At 37.5% G+C, this 21,020-nt stretch overlaps 1 protein-coding gene across 9 annotated transcripts; it reads right to left on the reverse strand.

Annotated features, from left to right (window-relative positions):
• Positions 1–358: 358 nt before the first annotated feature.
• RNPC3 (RNA binding region (RNP1, RRM) containing 3) lies at positions 359–14,881 on the reverse strand. Of its 9 annotated transcripts, none has more exons than XM_015290803.4 (15): positions 14,652–14,881; positions 14,257–14,304; positions 12,656–12,774; positions 11,505–11,582; positions 10,654–10,765; positions 10,100–10,168; positions 9,290–9,438; positions 8,462–8,587; positions 7,732–7,868; positions 6,742–6,903; positions 6,491–6,585; positions 6,355–6,413; positions 4,819–4,951; positions 4,069–4,141; positions 359–582 (listed from the first exon to the last, which is right to left on the reverse strand). In XM_015290803.4, exons 1-14 carry the CDS (start codon positions 14,853–14,855, stop codon positions 4,082–4,084), a joined length of 1,551 nt encoding a protein of 516 aa, XP_015146289.3. In that variant the 5' UTR covers positions 14,856–14,881; the 3' UTR covers positions 359–582; positions 4,069–4,081. The 9 variants fall into 9 exon arrangements, 4 of the variants coding, with proteins under 4 accessions (XP_015146289.3, XP_025008808.2, XP_015146290.3 ...); XM_025153040.3 differs by having other exon boundaries at positions 359–1,480; XM_015290804.4 differs by having other exon boundaries at positions 359–1,831.
• Between the last annotated feature and the right edge of the window lie 6,139 nt (positions 14,882–21,020).

Below are 21,020 nucleotides of genomic sequence, written 5' to 3' on the forward strand. Positions count from 1 at the left end.
ATGGTAATTACAAAGGAAACCAGTAATTATACAGCATGAACTCATGCCAGTGCGCTGGTGCTGTTTGGTCTCCAATAAAAATAAAAGCATTTACACTGAAATGAGATTATTCTTGGATTTACTTGTCATTTTACCCTGAACCATTAAGAGCTGAACATCAGACTTATGGAAATTCATACCGATGCCTATGAACATACACTGTAAATCACCTCCAACACGTTGTACACAATGACAGCAAAGGTCGGGCAAAAGGTAAACAAAAAAAAACCCTAAACCTTAAACAATAGCAACAAAATATTTGTGACTTGCTCCTCCTTCCCATTTACAAACCTCACAACAACAAAAAAAACACGTAACATTAAGAGAAAGGAAATAATTTATTAGAGATTTCAAAAGCAAACTAACATATATTTATCATGTAAGCCTTCTGACAAACATACTTGGAATCTTTAAGATAAGGAAATTTATACTCTGCCTCAAGTACTTTAGAAATGCTCTACGCACAGTTCCAGAGTCCTGACGCTTGTACTGCTTCCTCCCCAGGCTTGAGAACTCTTGAATGGGATGAAACGCAAAAGGAACCTGGAATATCACAAAGGCGTGTTACCAGCATGAACAACCAGATCCTATCAGTGACATGCTTTCTTTTGACAACTAAGTTGAAAGATGGTTAACATTATAAGACTTCTGAGTATCTGAAAAAAAAAAAAACCTGACGTAGCAGGTACAGGCTATACTGGCTTTATATTACAGTAAATGAAAAATGACAATGTAATACGAAATCCACAAAAAAAAAAAAAGGCACCATCACCAGCACTACCTCAGTGAAGAGAACGATGAAAGAAACAACAAAAACGTTAACAGTGACTTATAGTTCAGTTATGAACTCTATTACTGCATTGTGAGACACTGTTGGATTTTGCTCTGTTCAAAAACAAAAGACAAATGTACAAACTGAAAATCAACAGTTTCTCATACAGTAGGACAACAGTAATCAAACATTCTAAGAACACATCAACCCTTTGATAATATTAATCATGGCTTTGTGACGTATTTTAAACCAACATATTATTCTAATGATTTAGTTAAAGATGACATCCTCAGAGTGAGCCCAGCACAGCTCCACACACATCAGTGAAACACTTCTAGCTCAGATAAGCTAAGGAACTGTATCAGAAATGAAGTAAATTATATGACCTTTGAGGAGAAAGGTGAAAGCCACCTTTTAAGATTAGGAAAGTTCATTGCAACTGTTCACTCAACAGATAACTCTTTTTTTTTTCCCCCCTGAAAATGTGCTGCTTTCTAAATTGATAGATTAATTCAGGCTTTAAAATGCATAAGCTCCTCCCCAAACCTATTCTAAGTGAGAAGTTAGAGGTGGTTGAGTGCTATGGGAAACATTGCACATAAAAGGATACAACAAGAAAGGATACACTCTGCATGACAGTATTACTGCAGTATTTACGCAGGAATGTTTCTAAAGAAGAACAGCAGAATGTTGTTTAATTTTACTTAATTCTCAACATTGCACACACATTAAATTTATGCTGCCTATCATAAACAGAAAGGTATAACTTCATAAATACACTTTTGACCCACCATCACTAACTCTGTATTCAAAAGCAAATCCATCTTTTGATAACTTGAACTACAGTGACAACAGCAGATTTTTGTTTCATTAATTCTTCCTCAAGTCTTTGACATTTTACAGACTCACTTTCTCCATCAGATCCAAAACCCAAACACGCTTCCACTCAATGCAGGCTTTCAGGTCACTTCTCTACAAAGAAGGTGGTGACCTCTCAGCATCAGTTTCTTCTACATAACCCTTATACGAAAAAACTGTATTTTACCCACAGAAAAATATTCACTCCAAATACCAACTAACATTTTTGTCTATTCATCAAGAAAAAGACATTTCAGTTAGCAATAAGTCACACAGTGTTTTTATAAACCATTATGTGTTGTTTTCTCTACCAAAAAAACAGTATTGGTAGGGAAAGTAATAATTGTTTATGAATTAATCACAGCTTCTTCCTGTTCAAAAAAAAATTAACTTATATCAATTCAATTTTCTTGCAGAAGAAAAAAAACACTGTGATGCAGTACAAATCAAATTTGAAGTTCCCCAGGTGTCTGCATGAATTTCAGATTTATATAATAGAATTTTGCTTCACAAATCAGCATTCAAAGTATTTCAGCAGACACAGGAAAACACATCTAATGCAGAGAAAGGGTTCTGCCTCATCATTACCGTGCAAGTGAAAGAAATAATTTGTACTTTGCCTAGGATTCTTAGGGATTTCAATTAGTCTGTGGTGCATTGAGTTGATAATATGATTAATAACCTAGTAAGCACCTAGTTATTTTCTTTACACTATTCAAGTATTATTTAGCATGTTTAGTAAAGTCAGAATCAAGTTTAATGCACTAAGCTGGTTGGAAATACATGAAATGCCTAAAATTAGATGTGAACTCTGAATGCTAAAGCTTTCCATGAGTTAAAAATACTTCAAGTTTCATTTTTCCATTCAAAACAACTTTAATAACATTCTTATCACACAGTAGAGAAAATGTAACAAATGCTTTTAATTTATTTAACTAGGAAGGAATAAAAAAAAAATGAAACACTTTTGCACACCCTTGTTCCTCACAGCTTAAAATCAAGGCTCATTTGTCTGCTTTCAATAAACAGTACAGAAAAACACCTGTAAGAACATGTCATCTTTTATCAAACAAAAGATACTAATTTGTGGGTTGCAAAATCTGTAAGTCAAGGTAGTACCTGTAAGACCAAACAGCACCTTAGAAATGACGTAAAAAAGCTTAACTGAGACCTGGCGAAAAGTCAGCAGACAGAACAAAAAGCCTACAACTGAAGTAACTATTACAAATAGAAATACTACCCTCACAATAACAATACAAGGGAATCAAAACAACTTCTAAAAATTAAAACCGGTTGTTCACATTTCAAACTTCAGAGTTGGGGTTTTTTTTGTTTGTTTGTTTGTTTTCTAAATAATGAGCAGGACATCCAGATTAAAAAACATACAGGAGTAAGCAATATTTTTCTAAAGCACTCAACCTAAGCTTTAGGTTCTAAGCTATGGAGATGGATAACCAGAGTGATGTTCAATCACAATATGTAATTCAGATAAAATGCTCCTGGAATTTGAGCTTGCTACTTTATTAGAGGCTTTATTAGAGGTGCAGGCTGAAAACAGAGTGCTTTTGTGCTAGCATCTGAAGTAACTGGTGCAAATCTGAGACAGTTCACTACCCAAATTTTTGGGGGCCATGAAAATTCTCACAGTTTTGCTTCAGTTACTTTAGTATAAAGCAAATACTTAAGAGTAAGTGCTGGTCAAGTAAAGATGTACGATATGAAGTGATTACTTATAGCAGAAAGTTAATTTCTCATCAATTTAGACAAATGTTAAAAAAAAACCAGCACCTGTATGCTCTGTAGCAAAGGAAGCCTCAATTAATGCAATATGAAGTAACGTTTTCTGAAACACTAACAGTTTTCCAAAATCAGACAAGCTTAAGAGATGCTGCAGTGGTACTAAGATCTCACTGATAGAGGTGGCAGAATGAAGTTTACTGCTGGAAACAGATATCTGAAACAGCTTTACAGCATGCATGGTGTGAGTAAGGACGGGAAAGGGCAAATACGCCATTCCTTTTGAAGCCAAAATCCCTGAACATTACTAAAAACATAAGTGCTCAGATTCCATGAAGTCATTCTCCCCAGGTTCCAATCTCCCAGGATTAAGCATCGGAAAATACAGACAACTATCCTAGGATCTCAAGATTAGGAAAATAACAGACTCCAGGTTTCTAAACAGAGGAAGAAGCAATCTTTAATCTTACACCAACTACATATCCTGCAGACTGGTTTCCTGACAGAATAGCACATTTTAGAAAAGAATACTGCATGGAGTATTTCTCTTTCACCACCACTATTCCTAAAGCAACCATAAAAAATAAAATAAATAAATAAATAAATAAAAAGCCAGCAAAATGAAAAAAAAACCCTGTAATTTTTAGGCAAAGAATCCATACCTTTTGCTATGTTCTACTTTTTTCTTTTAACTTCATTGGAATCCTGCTTTGGTCTAGCTGAACGAGCAAATTGCTTTGATTTTGTTAAGGACTACAAGTGTCAACAATAAACACAAGTCAATCAAGAAGCAACACAATCCTAGTCAAAGATTAGGACCTCACTGATCTGCACTATACTTCCAGAGAGCATATCCTCGAGTTCACAAAAACCATGGAACATTGAATTCAAAAATAAGAAAGGATGGGAAAAGATTTCAAACTGAAACAACAGGGCAATCCAATCAAACAAGTGTAGAAACCCCAACATGATATACATGCCCTTGAAGTAACTAATTTCTATGTGATTATGAAAAACAAAAGAAACAGTCAACAAAGCAAAACACTTAATCTCCCAATTCTTCAAACACAGATTTAAACAATTCAAAACCCCTACATAATTTAAATGCAATGACTATACATGTTAAATTATCCTTTGGATTGGGCTTGCAGGATCAAAGAGTAAAGAACAGAAAAATAATTACATCTTAAGTAAGGCTCATTTACTTTCCTATTTCACAAATGGTGTCCCTATATATTTTTAAGATATAATAAATTTTACAGTAGTACACTAGGTTCTGCTATCTAGTTTTCCTAACATCTCTCTTCTTCCCATACATTTCTAACAAAAGCAGAACCCTCTACAAAGGCAAAACTAGACACTGACAGACAACTCATAAAGAATGTGATGTAAATACTTGAAGAAAAAGATACAACGACCATGGGTTTTTCAAATAAGACATATCCATTTGCTTCTTTTAAAGCTTTGGCAGCTGCTTTTTCATTAGGAAGTCCAATGAAAGCCTGACCCTTCATACGGCCTTCTTTCATTAAACGTATATCGAACCTAGAGGGAAAAATAGAGAATTAGGAAATCATATAATCAAATAACAGAATCACTAAGGTTGGAAACAACCTCCAGAATCATCCAGTCCAATCATTCACTTACTACCAATATTTCCCCACTAAACCATGCCCCTCAGTACAACACCTAAATGTTACTTGAACACCTCCAGAGACAGTGACTCAATCACCTTCCTGGGCAGCCCATTCCAGTGCCTGACCATTCTTTCAGAGAAATTTTTTTTCCTAGTGTCCAACCTGAATCTCCCCTGCTGCAACTTGAGGCCATTCCCTCTCGTCCTTCCATGGGAGAAGAGGCCGACTCTCCATCTCGCCACAACCTCTTTTCAGTGAGTTGTAGAGAGTGATACAGTGACTCCTGAGCCTCTTCTTCTCCAGACTAAACAATCCCAGTTCCGTCAGCCACTCCTAAGCTTTGTGCTCCAGACCCCTCACCAGCTTTGTAGCCCTTCTCTGGACATACTCCAGGGCCTCCATGTCCTTCTGTAGTGAGGGGCCCAAAACTGAACACAGCACTCGAGGTGTGGCCTCACCAGGGTTGAGTACAGAGTGATGATCACTTCCCTCCTCCTGCTGGCACCACCATTTCTGACAGAAGCCAGGATTACATTATTGACCTTCTTGGTCACCTGGGCACACTGCTGGCTCATGTTCAGCCAAGGGTTGACCAACACCCCCAGGTTCATTTCTTCCATGCAGTCTTCCAGCCCATCTGCCCCAAGGCTGCAGCATTGCCTGGGGTTGTTGTGGCCAAAGTGCAGGATGTGGTACTTGGCCTTGTTGATCTTCATACCATCAGATCAGGGAGGGCCTGATACCAACCTCTGGGGAATACCACTTGTGACCAGAAATCAGCAGGATTTAATTCAATTCACTACCTAACACATATGTATTTTTTTTCTTTAAAAACACCTTCATATTTCACAACTCAGATACAACGCCCATACTTCAAGATGGAACAGAAATGGATGCAATACCTACATGCAGAAATTATGCCGTTGGAGACCACTCACATTTTGCCTAGGAGATGCTGTTTAGTAAAGTTAGCATTGAAGTGCAGGATGGTAAGTCTGTATCCAACTGTAGTAAATATCACGTATGCAAAATTACTAGATTCACATTCACATCATTCATGCTATATTCACTATGCACTGCTCAACAAATCATATATTTAGTAACTAAAATATAAAGGCAAAATAGTAGTCTTTAGAAATTGTGGAAAATAATCCTATTTCTGTACTTGTGATAATGTTTTCAGATGCGAAGTACTCTTCCCCCACCCAATAAAGGGGAAGCAGAAAAAAAAAAAGCAGAAATAACTAGTTTTCAAATTACAATTCTCATCAATTTTATAAAGTTAACATAAAAGATTTCATTTTAACTTACATATTTCGTTCCAGTACTGACTGGAAGTCAACATATCTTCCAAAAATGAACTTGAGATCCTGGAATTAAAGGGCTGATTTAAGGAAGCTGCTAAAAAGCCTTTTTGATAAATATTTAATTTTTCTTGTTTACATACCTTTTCTTGCACTTGTTTAGCCAAATTCTTCACATATATCCGGCAATTTGGTTCACCTGGCTCATAGTTTTTGAAAACAGAAAATTTTTCCATTTCTTGAAGAAGACAAAAACAGACAATTGTTTTATATTTTTGCTAAGAATAAAACAAATTATTAAATTACATATGGTAAATTAATAGAGAACTACTTAAACTTTTTATTACAATAAAACCAACAGCTACTATTACATAATTTATTGTCACAGTTATACCTTCTCTAGAAAGTCTGTTTTTCTCTAGTTCTCTTCTAGAAATAAACTCTGATGGTATTTCATCATCTTCTTCCTCTGTTTCCATTTTATCATTTGAGCTAGGAGTTGGAAAAATTCTTCCAAACCCTGTATGATTGATTTCTTCTGTGGTAGCATAAAGATCTATAATTTGAACATTTTATACAAGAAGGTCATATGATCATTCACAAGAGGAACAAGAGCAAGCAAAAAGAATATATTCCTTTTATTAACATTTAATTGCAGCAGACTCTGTAAAGAAACCTGAATACATCCTTATGGAAAGTTGTCCTAATTACTGACTTGACAAATAGAATTTGTTCTACAAAATCAACTGCAGTACCAAGAAAAGTCACAGCACATGCCTGTTAAATTAAAACTAGCCATGCTGTTCAAGCCTGTATCAATGATTTACTTAATTTTCATTTAAAGCAGCTCTAAAATTCTGAAAAACAGACTAACCACAACCCTGTGAGAAACCACCATACCCTCACTGTTAGCACTGTCCAGCATTTTTACTGCAGATTATCAGTGTAAACACAGAGAAGAAGCTGGCAACCATCTTAATACTACTCTCTAAGAGCTGGAAAAAGAAAATCTAAAATTAGATCGATCCATTCAATTACAAGATATAACACTGAGAATACATTTGTACTGTACTCATTCTAGGCAACCTGAAGTTTAGGAAAAAAAAAGGTACAGTTCACCATAAACACACATACTACAAGGACAGAAAGACTTTAAAATCCTCTACATCCTGCACCGTATGAAAGCACTGAGCTCTCCTTAACACATGAAAAGCAACAAATGCAGACGAGATGCAAGCTGGAGTTCTTAAACTCTGATATATACTATCTATGAAATCTCCAATACAAAAGAAGAAAGGACTGCTTGGTCTGAATTTTAGCAGCCTTCTGCACACTGAAACCACATGAAGTTCACATTAAATAAAACTGAAGTACAAATGCTTACCATTTTTTTCTTCTCTTTCCAAGTTTATCTGAAGAACAGATGGGATGTCAGTAGTAATATGGAACTCGATCTTTTTAAGACCTACATACTGTGGTTGCTCAAAGACATCTGAAGGTGACAGGGTAGGGTGCAAATTACTGTTTAAAACAACAACGTGTTAGAGATTCAGACAGGCACTTATTTTTCTTATTTAGGTTACTGATAGCTTTTCATAACTGGCATTGATGTTGCTCTTGTACAGTGTGAAAAATATTCCAACACAATTGCAGGAAGGCGGCTGTTAAAAAAAATCTTGTATTCACAACTGATTATCACTAGATAGAAACTCTGGTCATTACTGTGCCACAGTATTGCAATTTCAAAAATCAAGATGATCTAAACAAAATCAGCTCCTATTCTCCTCCCTCCCATTTTTTTCTTTTTCAGAATTACCTCAAGCAATACATACAGATCACTTCTAGCAGCACTCTAACATAAAACTGACTTTTTATGAAAAATGTTTTTTGATAGCAAGAGAAAGAGAAAGAAGTAGAACCTTAGACACTAAGGTTGTTAAATAGACTTCAGTTCACACTGCATAACAACACTACCTTGCAAGCAATTAGGCCCAACTTACATACCAGAGAATATTTTTATTAAAACAATACTATAGAAAACATGATGCAGGGAAAGACACTGAGCAAAAAGAATAATTTTTCTGAAAATACACAAGCAGAAAAATAATACAAACCTGTGGGGGGTACATGTGGGAACATTCAGTAAGTCCTTAATTCTTTGCTTTTTCCTAACACCACGTTTTTTTGTGTTTATTGGTCTTTTAGGTTGAAGAGTCGCTAATTCCATCAATTTGGTCATTCTGTTATAAATAAAACAAAGTTAGAAAAGACCCAAATTCGTTTACATTTTATTTGAGAACACTCACTTGTAAATGTAGCCCTTTGCTCTTCCTTAAAGCCCTTGAAATGCAACTTTTCAGAATATAAGTTATTTGTCAATGCATGTATTTTTCTGAACACAGCTAGTTACTTCCTCATTTATTTCAGCTTTAGTAGCAGATGAAGAAGACAATTTCTTTATTGAGTATTGTTTTAAGGCTTAAAAATAGCTTTAATGTAATGTATGTACCTCTTAACAACCTCTTCCCATTATTATTTCTGCTAGCAATACACACTTGATGTACAAAGAACATTTTGAAAGTCATGAGGTAAAATTATTTAGGCTGAATAATTTATTCTCTAAAAATGTGGAAAACTGAAGAAAACCAGAAAACAATTTATTGTTTCATTCATTATACATGCACTCTCTTTTCATTATGAGTTTTTGGGTTCTTTTCTTTTCAGACAAAGTAAGAAATCCTAACTTCTGTGCGCACACGGCCACATTCACCCTCCTACTGTCATTCAAAACAGCACTGTCCTTTCATTTTTCACTTACTATGGAGCTTCTTTACACATCAGGAAAGACTATAGGCTGCAAGTGTTCAGAGATTTAACTAGTGGCTGAACTAGTATACAGAAAAGTAAAAACTATGTACTAAAAAAGACTGTAAAATGCACACCTCTCTTTTTCCTCCTCATTATCACTTTCATATTCTGATTCATCTCCACTAGAGATTTGCTCTTCTTCTTCTTCAGGCAAAGGAGGCTCTTCAGGAGGCAGAGGTGGAATTGGTGGGGGTGGCACAGGCACTGGTAAATACTCTTCATACTGGTAACGAGAATGTAAAAAAAGTGACGAAAGGTTTATAAGTAAAAACTTTGTGCATCTTGTTTTCCTTTGTATATAATAAAAACCAAAGCAATGCATTGCAACATAGTAAGAAACAGCTTTTTAGAGTACATTTATAGTACATATATACACACTGATTCATACAGATTTATACACGGTTCTGATAATCAAAAATTTGCAGTAAAAAAAATATTCCCAATATGTAAAAGTGAATGTTTTCATTCTTTTAATTTGAGGAGTTAAGTAGAAACTAGATCCCTGTGGGGTTCGTGGGTTGTTTCTTTTTTTTCTTTTCTTTTTTTTTTTTTTTTTTTAAACATTGCATGTAGCTCTAAGAACTTTTTTTCAGAACACAGAAAAGGAGCCCTAAGCTCCTAAATTATTTCCATTTCTACACCGACCTTTTCAACAGCTATTTCTAGCTGTTCAATTTTCCAACTACATCATTTCTATAAGCAGCGAGGATTTCATGAAAAGAATCTGATTTTTCATTAAGAGTATGAAAACCACATATTACAAGGAATTATCTACATACAAAGTCACTTTTAGAAGTTTGAACTTTGGATCTCTTATCAAACTTCTTTATTTTAAATTGTGAATCCTTTTTCCAGTACCTAAATATGTATATATAAAAAGTTACCATTGGAGGGCGAGTAGTAATTGGTCCAAAAGGTGGAGGAAGATTCATTTTATTCATAAGATGAAGCACCTGAAATGATTCAAGGTAAGAAATACTTCCATTAGAGAAAATAAGTACAGTTCCTTGCTAGATATCACAGCTGATTACTTCTGACAGGTAGAAATCAGTAGTTTTACTGACAGTACAACCACACAAGTTACTAAAAAGTGTGAAAGCCAGAAAATGACATGCAACAATAACGGTAAATGCAAGCAACACCCTGAAAAGGCTAATAAGAAGCACATAAAACATCTCAGTATGAAATTATAAGCGCTCATAATTCAGAAGATCACATCCAGTTAAGCCTTCCACATCAGTGAAGTAACAGTTCTGGTCAATGAAGACTCAACATAGCCAAGAATTAACACTGGTTAACACTATCACAGGACAAGTAACTTGTAGTTAGTATGTCAAAAATTATTTCTATGGATAACCAGAAGAGGAAGAAGGGCATGTTTTAATTTTTATACTTTCTTCTTTTGCTGTTCTGGCCCCCCCCCCTCCCCCACACTTACCTGGACATAAAATTTGGGCACGCTTGCCAAAGCATTTGCTATATTTGCTAGAATTGTACTTGAAGGTGGCGGATACAGATACTTGAGGCAAGAATTGATGGGAAACGTGAGGCTGAGGAAAAGTAATAAAAACAACGAATCTTAGCTCCATTGCCACAAAATAGCCGATAATAATTAATGGTTACTAAAAGTTTTAGCTGTTGGTTACATCTGAAACATCACTGAAATATTACCATTTGCCCTAGAACAGTTATGTATCATTTTGATTGATTGGGCCACCCACATTAAGTTTTTAGCATTGGGGAGTAGTCTGTCCCCTAGCATATGCCAGACTTACTGGGCTTGGACACAAGGAAAGTAAATAACCACACATGCAGAAAGTCTAATGAGCACAGGAAAGAACCAACATCTTGCAACATCATAAACCCAAAACTCCAAGTGCTGGATTAATTAGGTCCAAAAGAAAATTCTTCATGTAGGCAAAAATTCAAACAGAGAAAAAAAGACAAAAGTGTCTAAAACTCAAACATCAATAGTACTCTGCTGTTAACATTAAGAGAGCCCACTCAGCTGTTAAACTCCTGAGAAAGTTCTAGTTCTGCACTAGAAGACTTGTAGGCAACCTATAGCTTCATGTCTCAAAGTATCAGTCATTACTTAACTATAAGGCTCCTAAACTTTAACAACTACTAATTTTATCTTTACGAACAAAATGCCTACAGCTACGCATGCAGAAAAGCAGCATACTATAAAACAAAACTACTACGTTCTCTCTTGTTCAACGGAATATAGCAGCTATTTCAAAACAAACCTTAACAGAACAAAAATTTTAAAAAGTTAAAAATATTAACCCATGGCTAGGTGCAATTCCATTCTCTATTTTAAGACAGCTTGTTTCTCTCTTCTCTTCTTTCACCGGCTCTTCTGAACTGAAAAATAATATTAATTATAACAGGGAAAAGTTAACTGCCTTCCTTACAACCTCTCATTTCAAACATTCAAAAAATATTATAAATGGATCAGTACAGTATTGTAAAGAACTTTCATCAGTAGCATTACCACAGCAGGTACAGCAGTCAGACCCTTAAGGTAGGCCTACGCACATAAATCCATATTGAAGAGAGTCTCCCTGTATTTATACATTTCTTGTTTAAATCTACTCACAGGAAAAGAACCACACCTATTTTGCGTTACTCTTTGTTCGACGGTTATAAGATAAAAAGTATTGTTATTGATCTGTTCATATTTAGAGCAGACTAATTAACGTTTAAAAGTTCTATAGCTGATATTAATTAAGCACAATCACATAGCTTTTTATCGGTTTGTTGCATACTGCACAGGTAAACCTGAAAGCTTACCTACACATTTTTTTATTTTTTTTTAATTAAATACTCGCCAAATATTGGAAATCCGAACTATCATAGTTCTTGATGATACTATAATTAAGATTTTTTTTTTTTAAATTTCATTCATATATTCTTTACACATTTGAAGAGAGATTCAGTTTCATGCTTTATCTACTCAGGCTTCAACACAGATACATGCAAACTTAGGCAGTATAGCCCTATGCAATCATACCTGCAGGTGTCAATTTTGCCTGACTCAATTAGATTAGAAAGAAACATCAGGAAAACACTACATGTCTGATAGCAAAATGAAACTACAACACAGACACAAAAGAGAAGCAGAAAAGACTCCTAAGCAGAGGGAACCTGCGTATCATAGAGATCACCTTACACAGACTGGAGTCTTGCTCTAAATGAAAACTAGCAGGACTATCTGCTAGTGAAAGACTAACCTATAGGAATAAGGATGCGAATTGTTTCAAGATTATACTGAATGGAACAATACTAATGGGAGGAATGTAGTTGCTTATCTACAGATTTGAACACACCTATTAACATTACTATGATTTATCCTTTTACTTAACAGTACTAGGAAAATGTTATGAATACAGAATTTCATTTCTCTGAACACACAAATTGAATTACTATCCACATACCTTTTATATTTGTCTGAGAATGAAGGTTGGTTAAGTACTTGCATGCTATCTTGCTCCTTTGCAAATTCAACCACTAAAGTGTGCCCTAAAAGTTTCAGCTGATGCAGTCTTGATAAAGCCTTCAAATGATTATAATGCAAAAAGGAAAGAAACAGAAGAGGAAACATATCAGATTGTTTCAAAGCAAGACTTTAAATTTTAAATCTGAACACAGTAGTGGGACTGGAGCCTTAACAACACTTATTACACAGACTAGTAAATCTCTGATTTCAAGAAACAAACACCTTTCTTATGAACTACATGCATGCTGTAGTCTACCAGTACTATATCAGAATTTGTAAATTGTAAATCATGATGCCTAATTGTGAAGCTCTAGTTTTCTGCAAGTCTTGATAGTCTACCAACAACAGATACAAAACAACTGAAATTCACCACTGTTCATCTCAAAAAGTCTTTCTGCCTTCTTTCAGTATCACTTTATGGCATGACTTAATAAAACAACATAAGAGTGGAATTCAGGACAGAAGCTTTTCAGCAGTCAGATTTAAAAGGCATCATTCATATTATCTTTTTACATGCACGTCTTCCATTAACATGGCATTTTTCTCATTATTATTGAGGTTGGACACACAAGGCAGCCTTGAATTGTTTACTTTACTATGTCTTAATTTTGTCACATACCCAACTGTGCATAAGACAAGCAACTTAGGTTTGTTTTACAGCTTATACAAGAATGCACAAGCACCCTAGACAAAATGCCATCAGCATCATATCATGTGACTTTGCCTTGATCTAAGTGACAGGTTGGACCAGATGGCTTTCAAAGACCCAACCCATCTTTCCTATCAGTCTATGCAATTTTTTTTTTTTGGCAAATTCTTCTCCTTGTTGTGGTTTAATCCTGCAAGCAGCTAAGCACCATGCAGCCTTTTACTCACAGCTACCTCTCTCCCAATGAGATGGGGGAGAGTCAGAAAAAAAGGTTAGAACTCACAGGTTGAGATAAGAACTACTTACAAAGATGGAAGAGAGAAATAACGGTAGGTAGATAGATAGATAGGTAGAATGTTTATACACGTATTTGCAAACCAAGTGATGCGCAAGCAATCGCTTACCACCTGCTGACCAATGCCCAGCCTGTTCCCAAGCAGCAGCTGCCTGTCTGGCCAACTCCTGGAGATTTTTCAAGGTTTTTTTTTTCCTGCACGATGCCATATGGTATGGAATATCCTTTGGCCAATTTAGGTCAGCTGTCCTGGTTCTGTCCCCTCCCAGTTCCTTGTGCTCCCCAGCCCCCATGCTGGCAAGACAGTATGAGAACCTAAGAACCTGAAACATCCTTAGTTCTGTACACCACTGTTCAATAGCAACTGAAACATTTGTATGTTATCAACATTGGTCTTCTCCTAAAGCCAAAACACAGCATCATATCAGACACTAGGAAGGAAATCAATTCTGCCCCAGCTGAAAACAGGACACTCCTAAAACAGTAACATTTCATGTTGCTCTACATCAGAGCACAAGTCAAACATTATGGAACAAAACAGGCAATACAGAAAAGTCCTTTGCTAAAACATTTAATAACAAATTTGAATACAAACCTTTACAGCAGCATTTTCACTAGGAAAAGTAGCAAAAGCAGTATGTTTCTGGAAAACAAACAAAATGCTGTACTGAGTTCAAATCAGAAAGGTAAGAACATTTCCAGTTACCACTCTTCTAACAGCAGCATGTGGCAAAGGCTTAGGGCACATTCTTCGTAAGAATTCAGAATAAGAACTTTCTGCATTGCAGGGGATTGAAGACCTTTAAGGGTTCCCTCCAACTCAAACGACTCTATGATTCTAAGACGCAGGGCTGTGGGCTGGATCTCTGCTCCCCCCCAGCGATCACTTCGCGCTCCCCCGCCCCTTGGACGGCCAAGGCCGATGCCCCCCAGGCCGCACCGACCCCTTGAGAAGGCGCACGGCCCGCTTCCTCCCGCCCGCGCCCTTACCAGCCGTCCGTGGTCCGACAGGACGCGCACGGCCACCGCCCCGAAGTGCTGCAGCAGGTCCTCCTTCTCCGCCACGGTCAACTCGGCGGGCAGATGCCGCACCAGGAGCGTCCGCCCACGCCGTCGCGCCACGCCGAGATGACACAGTCCCGCGCCCAGCGCCGCGCCGCCCGTCCGCTCCTCCTCGCTTCCCGTCGCCGCCATTGCAGCGCGACGCCGGAAGCGGCGGCAATACCACAAGTCGCGCGAGATCAGAAGTTGCCTCTCGCACCTCAACAGGCGGGCTGGCGGCGCGAGACGCATCAGCCGTCGGGGCGGGGCTGCTGCGAAGCTGGGCCGGGGCGGGTTTGGGCGGGAAGCGATTGCGGCTGGCCGCGTGGCGGCACTGTGCTCGTGGCGGCGGCGCCTGCTCTGCGTGACTCGTAGCGGCTGGCTCACGTTAGAGAAGCTGGGACTGGCTTCGGCTGCTCTGGTGCGGTTCCTAGTGCTGGCGTCCTTGTGCCAAGCAACTCGGGCCCCTCAGTTTGTCCCTTAGCGTTGCAAGATCTGTGGCAGCGCAGAGAGGAGTTCCTATCAGGCTTGCTGTGAGGCCTGCACTGCATTAGCTTGTCATAGCCTGTGGTATGTGACATCAGCTGGCTGTGGTGTGTTCCCAGATGTGTGATAATACCCATCTGAACATGGCCAGATGTTCATCTTTGGTCAACAAATGCTGTCTGCATGGGGAAAATTTTCTTCACTTAAGTTCCAAGAATTTACTGGCTGTAGCTGGTGTTGTGCATACAATCTATGCACTTCCCTGCTGCAGTTGTGCAGATAAGCTGTAGCTTGTTGTACTCTCAGCCTTCTGTTTCCCTGGTAATTCAACTTCTGCTTCTATGATCTCTTTATTTCAGAGCCATGTCCCTGGCAGGTGATCCCAGACAGAGAATGTACAAAAACCTGACTTAGTCAAATGAAAAATAAAACTCTAAAGGGGAAAACTTCCCATGACCCTCTTTCCCTGCCTTTCATAACAGTTAAAAGCTTGTATTCAAAGTAAAGCAGTTGTTAAAAGCAGTTGTATTGCTTTCAAAATACTGTTTTCTCCTCCTGCTGCTTTACCTGAGCAGCAAGACATTGAGGCCATTCTGGCATCAGGTTAGCTGTTGTGCATTTGGCCAAGGCAGGCAGCATGGACACAGCACAGTCATAATCACAAACTATAATCTAGGCCATGAGGAGTTTTTGCACAGTGGGTACAGGGACAGTTACCAGCCAGCTACTACTGACACCAGACTGATCCAGAGCCTGCTTCCCCCCCAAGGCCAAAGGCTTTTATCTTAAAACAGGGGGAAGGAATGCTACAGTGTACTTTCTCTATGACACCATCAATACTGTGTTTTCTGATGTTGAAACTTTAATAACGACCAGCTATGTGAACTGTGGCCTGTGAACCTGTAGGTCCACTCCTGGGTAAGGATACAGAAGGACTTTTGATGCAGAAGGTGCACATTTTTTAGCAAAACAAACTTTTCACTTTCATTTGTAGCTCTCTAATGCACTCCACTTCTTGATCTGTAAATCACTCACCAGATGGTGAAATGATGGCAAAATTCAAAATACATTTTTCCTCTCAGAACTGAGAAGTGTTATTGAATTCTACTCAGGGTAGGGAAAAAAAAAAGTTTTCCAGTGACACTGAACACTAAAAGTGACAAGAAAAATGTCGCTAAAATTTTTTTAAAATTAAAAAGTTAAAAAAAAATCAAGAAAGTGAGCTTTGCAGAATTTCCTGATATTTTGAACACCATGCATTTATTACTGACCTCATAAAGTTGTCCACTAATGACAAATCAGCAATGGCCAGAGACAGATGCCATTGTCCTATGTAGTGAAAGTCCAGCTCAGCCTGTCAGCTATAGTTGTTTATGAACCCAACAAATGTCAGTGACATGCAGAATGATAAAAAATGCAGGACTTGATCAGAAATAAAATAATAATAATTTTAAAAAGCTAGATTATGAAAGCAGAGACATTGTTTATTGGAACACTGTATGGCAAACAGGTATTGGACCAGAGAGATTATCACATTACAAAGGAGAAATGAAATAAAGACCTTACCCGTGTCCTGGACTCAAGGGAGGGCTCCAAGAGGAGTGATCTCTAGATAGAGATCCTTTCCCCCCTAGGAGTCAGCCCTTAAATGGGGTCTAGGAGTCACTTCTGGTCACTCAGGTGAAATTGCGTTCACCTGTACCCCTGCAGCTGACTCAGCGCTCACCTCAGGTTGTCAATCAAGGTTCAGGCCGTGATTCAAATGTTCCCATACAGAGCACCTAGATGCACAAAGGTGCTTTTTGATCTTTATCCTAGTGAAATGAGTCCAGAACAATTTTTAAATGTTCAGTAATAGTTTAATAGTTGCATTGTGGGATTTCAGGACCCTACTGTTTTCAGTATTGTTTTTTTCTTTTGTTTTGTTTTTTTTTTAAATGCCTCTAGGTATTTTTTAATGTCTCCTGAAGAAGAAAAAAATGTATATTCCATTTGACTGTATACAAGCAAGCTGTGAGTGAGAAGGCAAGTCGCTGTGTTAGCATGGTAGCATAGCTCAAGGTAGTGTGACTTGTCTTTTCTTGTCTACAAAATAGTGTATGCCCATGTAGTTAAAGACTCTCCAAGAGCAACCTAACATCCTGGAACTCCTATACAACTAGGATTAGGAGGGCCAGCAAAAGGAGTGTTTTAAATGACCCCAAAACCTGTTTGCACAATCCACAAACTAAATGACCGTGCAAACTGAGGACATGCCCTTTCAGTAACAAAACTGCATATTAGAGTTGGCACTAGAGAACGAATATACATTGTATTTACTGGATCTTCTGGGTTTGTTTTCGTCATTCACTGACAAGATAAAGCTTCTAATTAGAACAGCAGTGTGACCTTAATTCACATTCCGTTCCCCCAGAAGAATACTTAGTATTACTTCTAATACAATTTGAGAGGCTGTCAGAAAAGACTTTAAAAAAACCACAAAGCTAACAGTCTCTGCACTAAAGGAAAGAAAAATGTTTCCCTCTGTTTCTTATTTCAAACTGTACAAATACTTCTGGTTTTCCTGCATTTAGTGAAAAATAAAAACATGAAAGACTTGGTACTCTATACATATTCTGTACCTTATTTAGACTTCAGCAATTGGAGTTTCATTATCACAAGGAAAGAGCTGTCTCTGCACACTGAGCAGCCTCAACTGCAAGTTATTGTCATTACTTTTAAGAGAAACCGTCTACAAGCTGTGTGACACAACAAAATCTGACCAGGACATGCTGGAGGTTTGGACAGAGGGGAATCTTATGAGGTTAAAAAATGGCAAGGGTAGAGTTCTACTCCTGGGAAGGAATAACCAAATGCATTTGTATATGTTAGGGCCTGACCTACTAGAAAGGAGATCTGCAGAGAAAGATCTGGGTGTCCTGGTGGGCAACAAGTTGACCATGAGTCAGCAGTGTATCCTTGTGGCCTAGAAGGCTGATGATATTCCGGGGTGCATTAAAAAGAGCATGGTCAGCAGGTTGAGGGAGGTGATCTTTCCCCTCTACTCTGCCCTGGAGAGGCCACATCTGGAGTGCTGTGTCCAGTTCTGAGCTCCCCAATTCAAGAAAGACTGGGAATTTCTCAAGAGAGTTGTGGAGTCCCCTTCTACGGAGATATTTGAAACCTGCCTAGATGCTTTCCTAGGAACCTGCTTTATCAGGGGATTTGGCCAGATGATTTCCAGAGGTCCCTTCCAACTCCTACGCTTCTGTTATTCTGTGATCTGGAAACTGCAATGTGTAATTTCCGCCTTCTCTCCCTCCTGCCTTGTGTAATATCTATAGTTATGCCAGAAACAGCTATAGGCAACAGCAAAAACAACAAAAATAGCTGGTTGAGGGCTGATTTTCCTTGTTTTCCTTCAGAAAGAAGAATGCATTATAAACAAGTGGCTTTTAGAAAGACAAAATTAACAGAAATGCCATTTTATTTCTCCAGAGTTACAAACCTGGCACTTTCCAGAATTCATTAGTTTACTCTCAACCTGCTGTGTTTTTTTTTTTTTAATTCATATATTTTCTGCCTTATTTGAAAAGTCATTGGAAGTCACACATTTAATAAAAGACTGTCTAGTTTAGGACACTTTTACCTGTGAATCAGAGCTAATTTAGCATGAAGAATTAAGTGACATCATTATTCTGACTTCAGGGTTAAGCGTCTATTAATTTTAATATTTCTATGCCAAGTGTTTGAGACAAGAAATAAAGCATTAAAAGCTAGACATAATAATTTTCATTACATCCCAGTCGTGTGTGGATATGTAGCTCTCAGTGTACCAAAAACATTGACCTGTTAAGCTGTTAGCCATTGTCACTGCTGAAATGCACCACCCACTGCCTCACCATGCTGACAGTCCACTGTTTGGTCTCCATAAATGTTCAGCAAGTGTTGATGAATGTCTGTGGGTGTGATTTTTCCACCTGGAGGAATTCAGTGGCACAACTTTGCTTTACATGCGCTTCCATGTCAGACAGCATTTCGTCAGACTGCCCCTTCTCTGATATCTGTTACGTGGCAACAAAATGTAACAAAATATTGGTGGGAAGGTTCAACCTCTACTGCCATACCACCAATATTCGTATCTGATATCATGGGCCAACATAATAAAATGGGAGGTATTACTTTTGGAGCAGGCCTCATATATGTGATGATTTTGTTGTTTCTGTGATTGCATCCTTAAAGCAGCTTCTCAGTTTATGGGTTTTGGTGCACAGTAGATTCTGCCAATTGGCTGAAGATGAGAAGAACTACTTTACAGGAAAATAAACCTTCTAGTTGTCTACTATGCCTTCATCACAAGTAGAAATCTGTTTAATAAACCATATCCAAAGCTAGAGTATTTGACTTTATTCTTGGAATGACTGTCAAGGAGACTAATACAATTTCAAAGTAGATTTGATTTTGGGACTCAAACTCCAGATGGAAAAGCTGATTTCTAACTGTACACACAGGGACTTACAGAACTATAAAATCTGCAGCCAGGAATACTGCTTGACTCGTTGTCTTTCTGACTGAAACTTACTTTTATTTTTCCTTATAGATTCAAAATATAGGTTACAAATCCCTACTGTGTAGCACACCGGTGTCTACATAGCTTCTACTCCATTTATATTTTTGCATAACATTACAGATAAGTTGAGAGGTTAGTTACTCCATACAACTCATTGATTTCAAGGCTTCTGCTGTCATACAAGGCCTATATTCCTGCATTACATTAGGGTGATACAAACTTTGTGCTATATACTATAAGTGGTTTTTGCTGCAGTTTATATCAAATCTATTTTTCAATTCAAAATTAAATTAGGCTTAGCCAATTGATAAGAAAAATTGTTGTTACATCTAAGCAGGCTAACACAAAGCTCCTGACAGGTCTAGATAATTCAAACAAAGTATGTCTGACATTTCTCATTCCTGAGGCTTTACAATCAGTGAAAGTCTATGGCTTGTTATTAGCGAGGACAATATCGGATTTACTGGGCTACATCGTATATCACCAGGTAATTATTGTATCAACTCTGCTGATCAAAAATATGGAAGAAGTAGGTGGTATTACATATTACTCTAATTCAGTTCCCAAAAAGATATTTTTTCTACCTAAGTGCCTGTGAGCAAGACAAGGCTGGCAAGATATTTGTTAAGAGTTTTAATAATTAAAACATTTTTTCTTAAGGCAACTAAATAAAAAAAGGAAGCCACAAGATCAGCTTTGATACACCAATGACAAAACTGCTGTGGGAAAAAATGATTTCCATATTAGGAGTCCTGTAATTTCCTTCACATTAAGATGAATAGTGTAGTGTAAAAAAGTAGCCTTAGAAATTAAAAGTTAATAGGACAAGAACACCACTGCTAAGATAAACATAATGCTGGTAGTAATGGAGTAAGCCAAACTGCAAAATAAAAGGAATAGACACTAGAAGTTAGATTCTTCCCACTAAAGAATATCTAGATAAATTCTTGTGCGTCTCTGCTTCATTTAAGACACTGTGAGACTGTACTTCACCCCAGGTTCTTTTTTTTTTTTTTTTTTTTTTTTTTTTTGTTCTCTAAGTAGAGTTTCTATTCTATAGTGTTTTACTACTATGAATCTACTGAATAAGAACATGATTCTTCTGGAAGGCTTTCAAGTGCATAGTCACTCTCATAAATCCATCCATTTTTTTCTGGCAAAAAAATAAAAGCAAATAATTTGCTGTGCAAATTTTTGTTTATATGATTATACTTAAGTATTCTCCCTCCAAGACAAACGTTTTTGCACGTTAAGTGTTGTGGGAGGCAATAAAGCATATGATA

The sequence above is a fragment of the Gallus gallus genome, chromosome 8 (assembly GCF_016699485.2).
Source record: "Gallus gallus isolate bGalGal1 chromosome 8, bGalGal1.mat.broiler.GRCg7b, whole genome shotgun sequence".
NCBI lineage: Eukaryota > Metazoa > Chordata > Aves > Galliformes > Phasianidae > Gallus > Gallus gallus.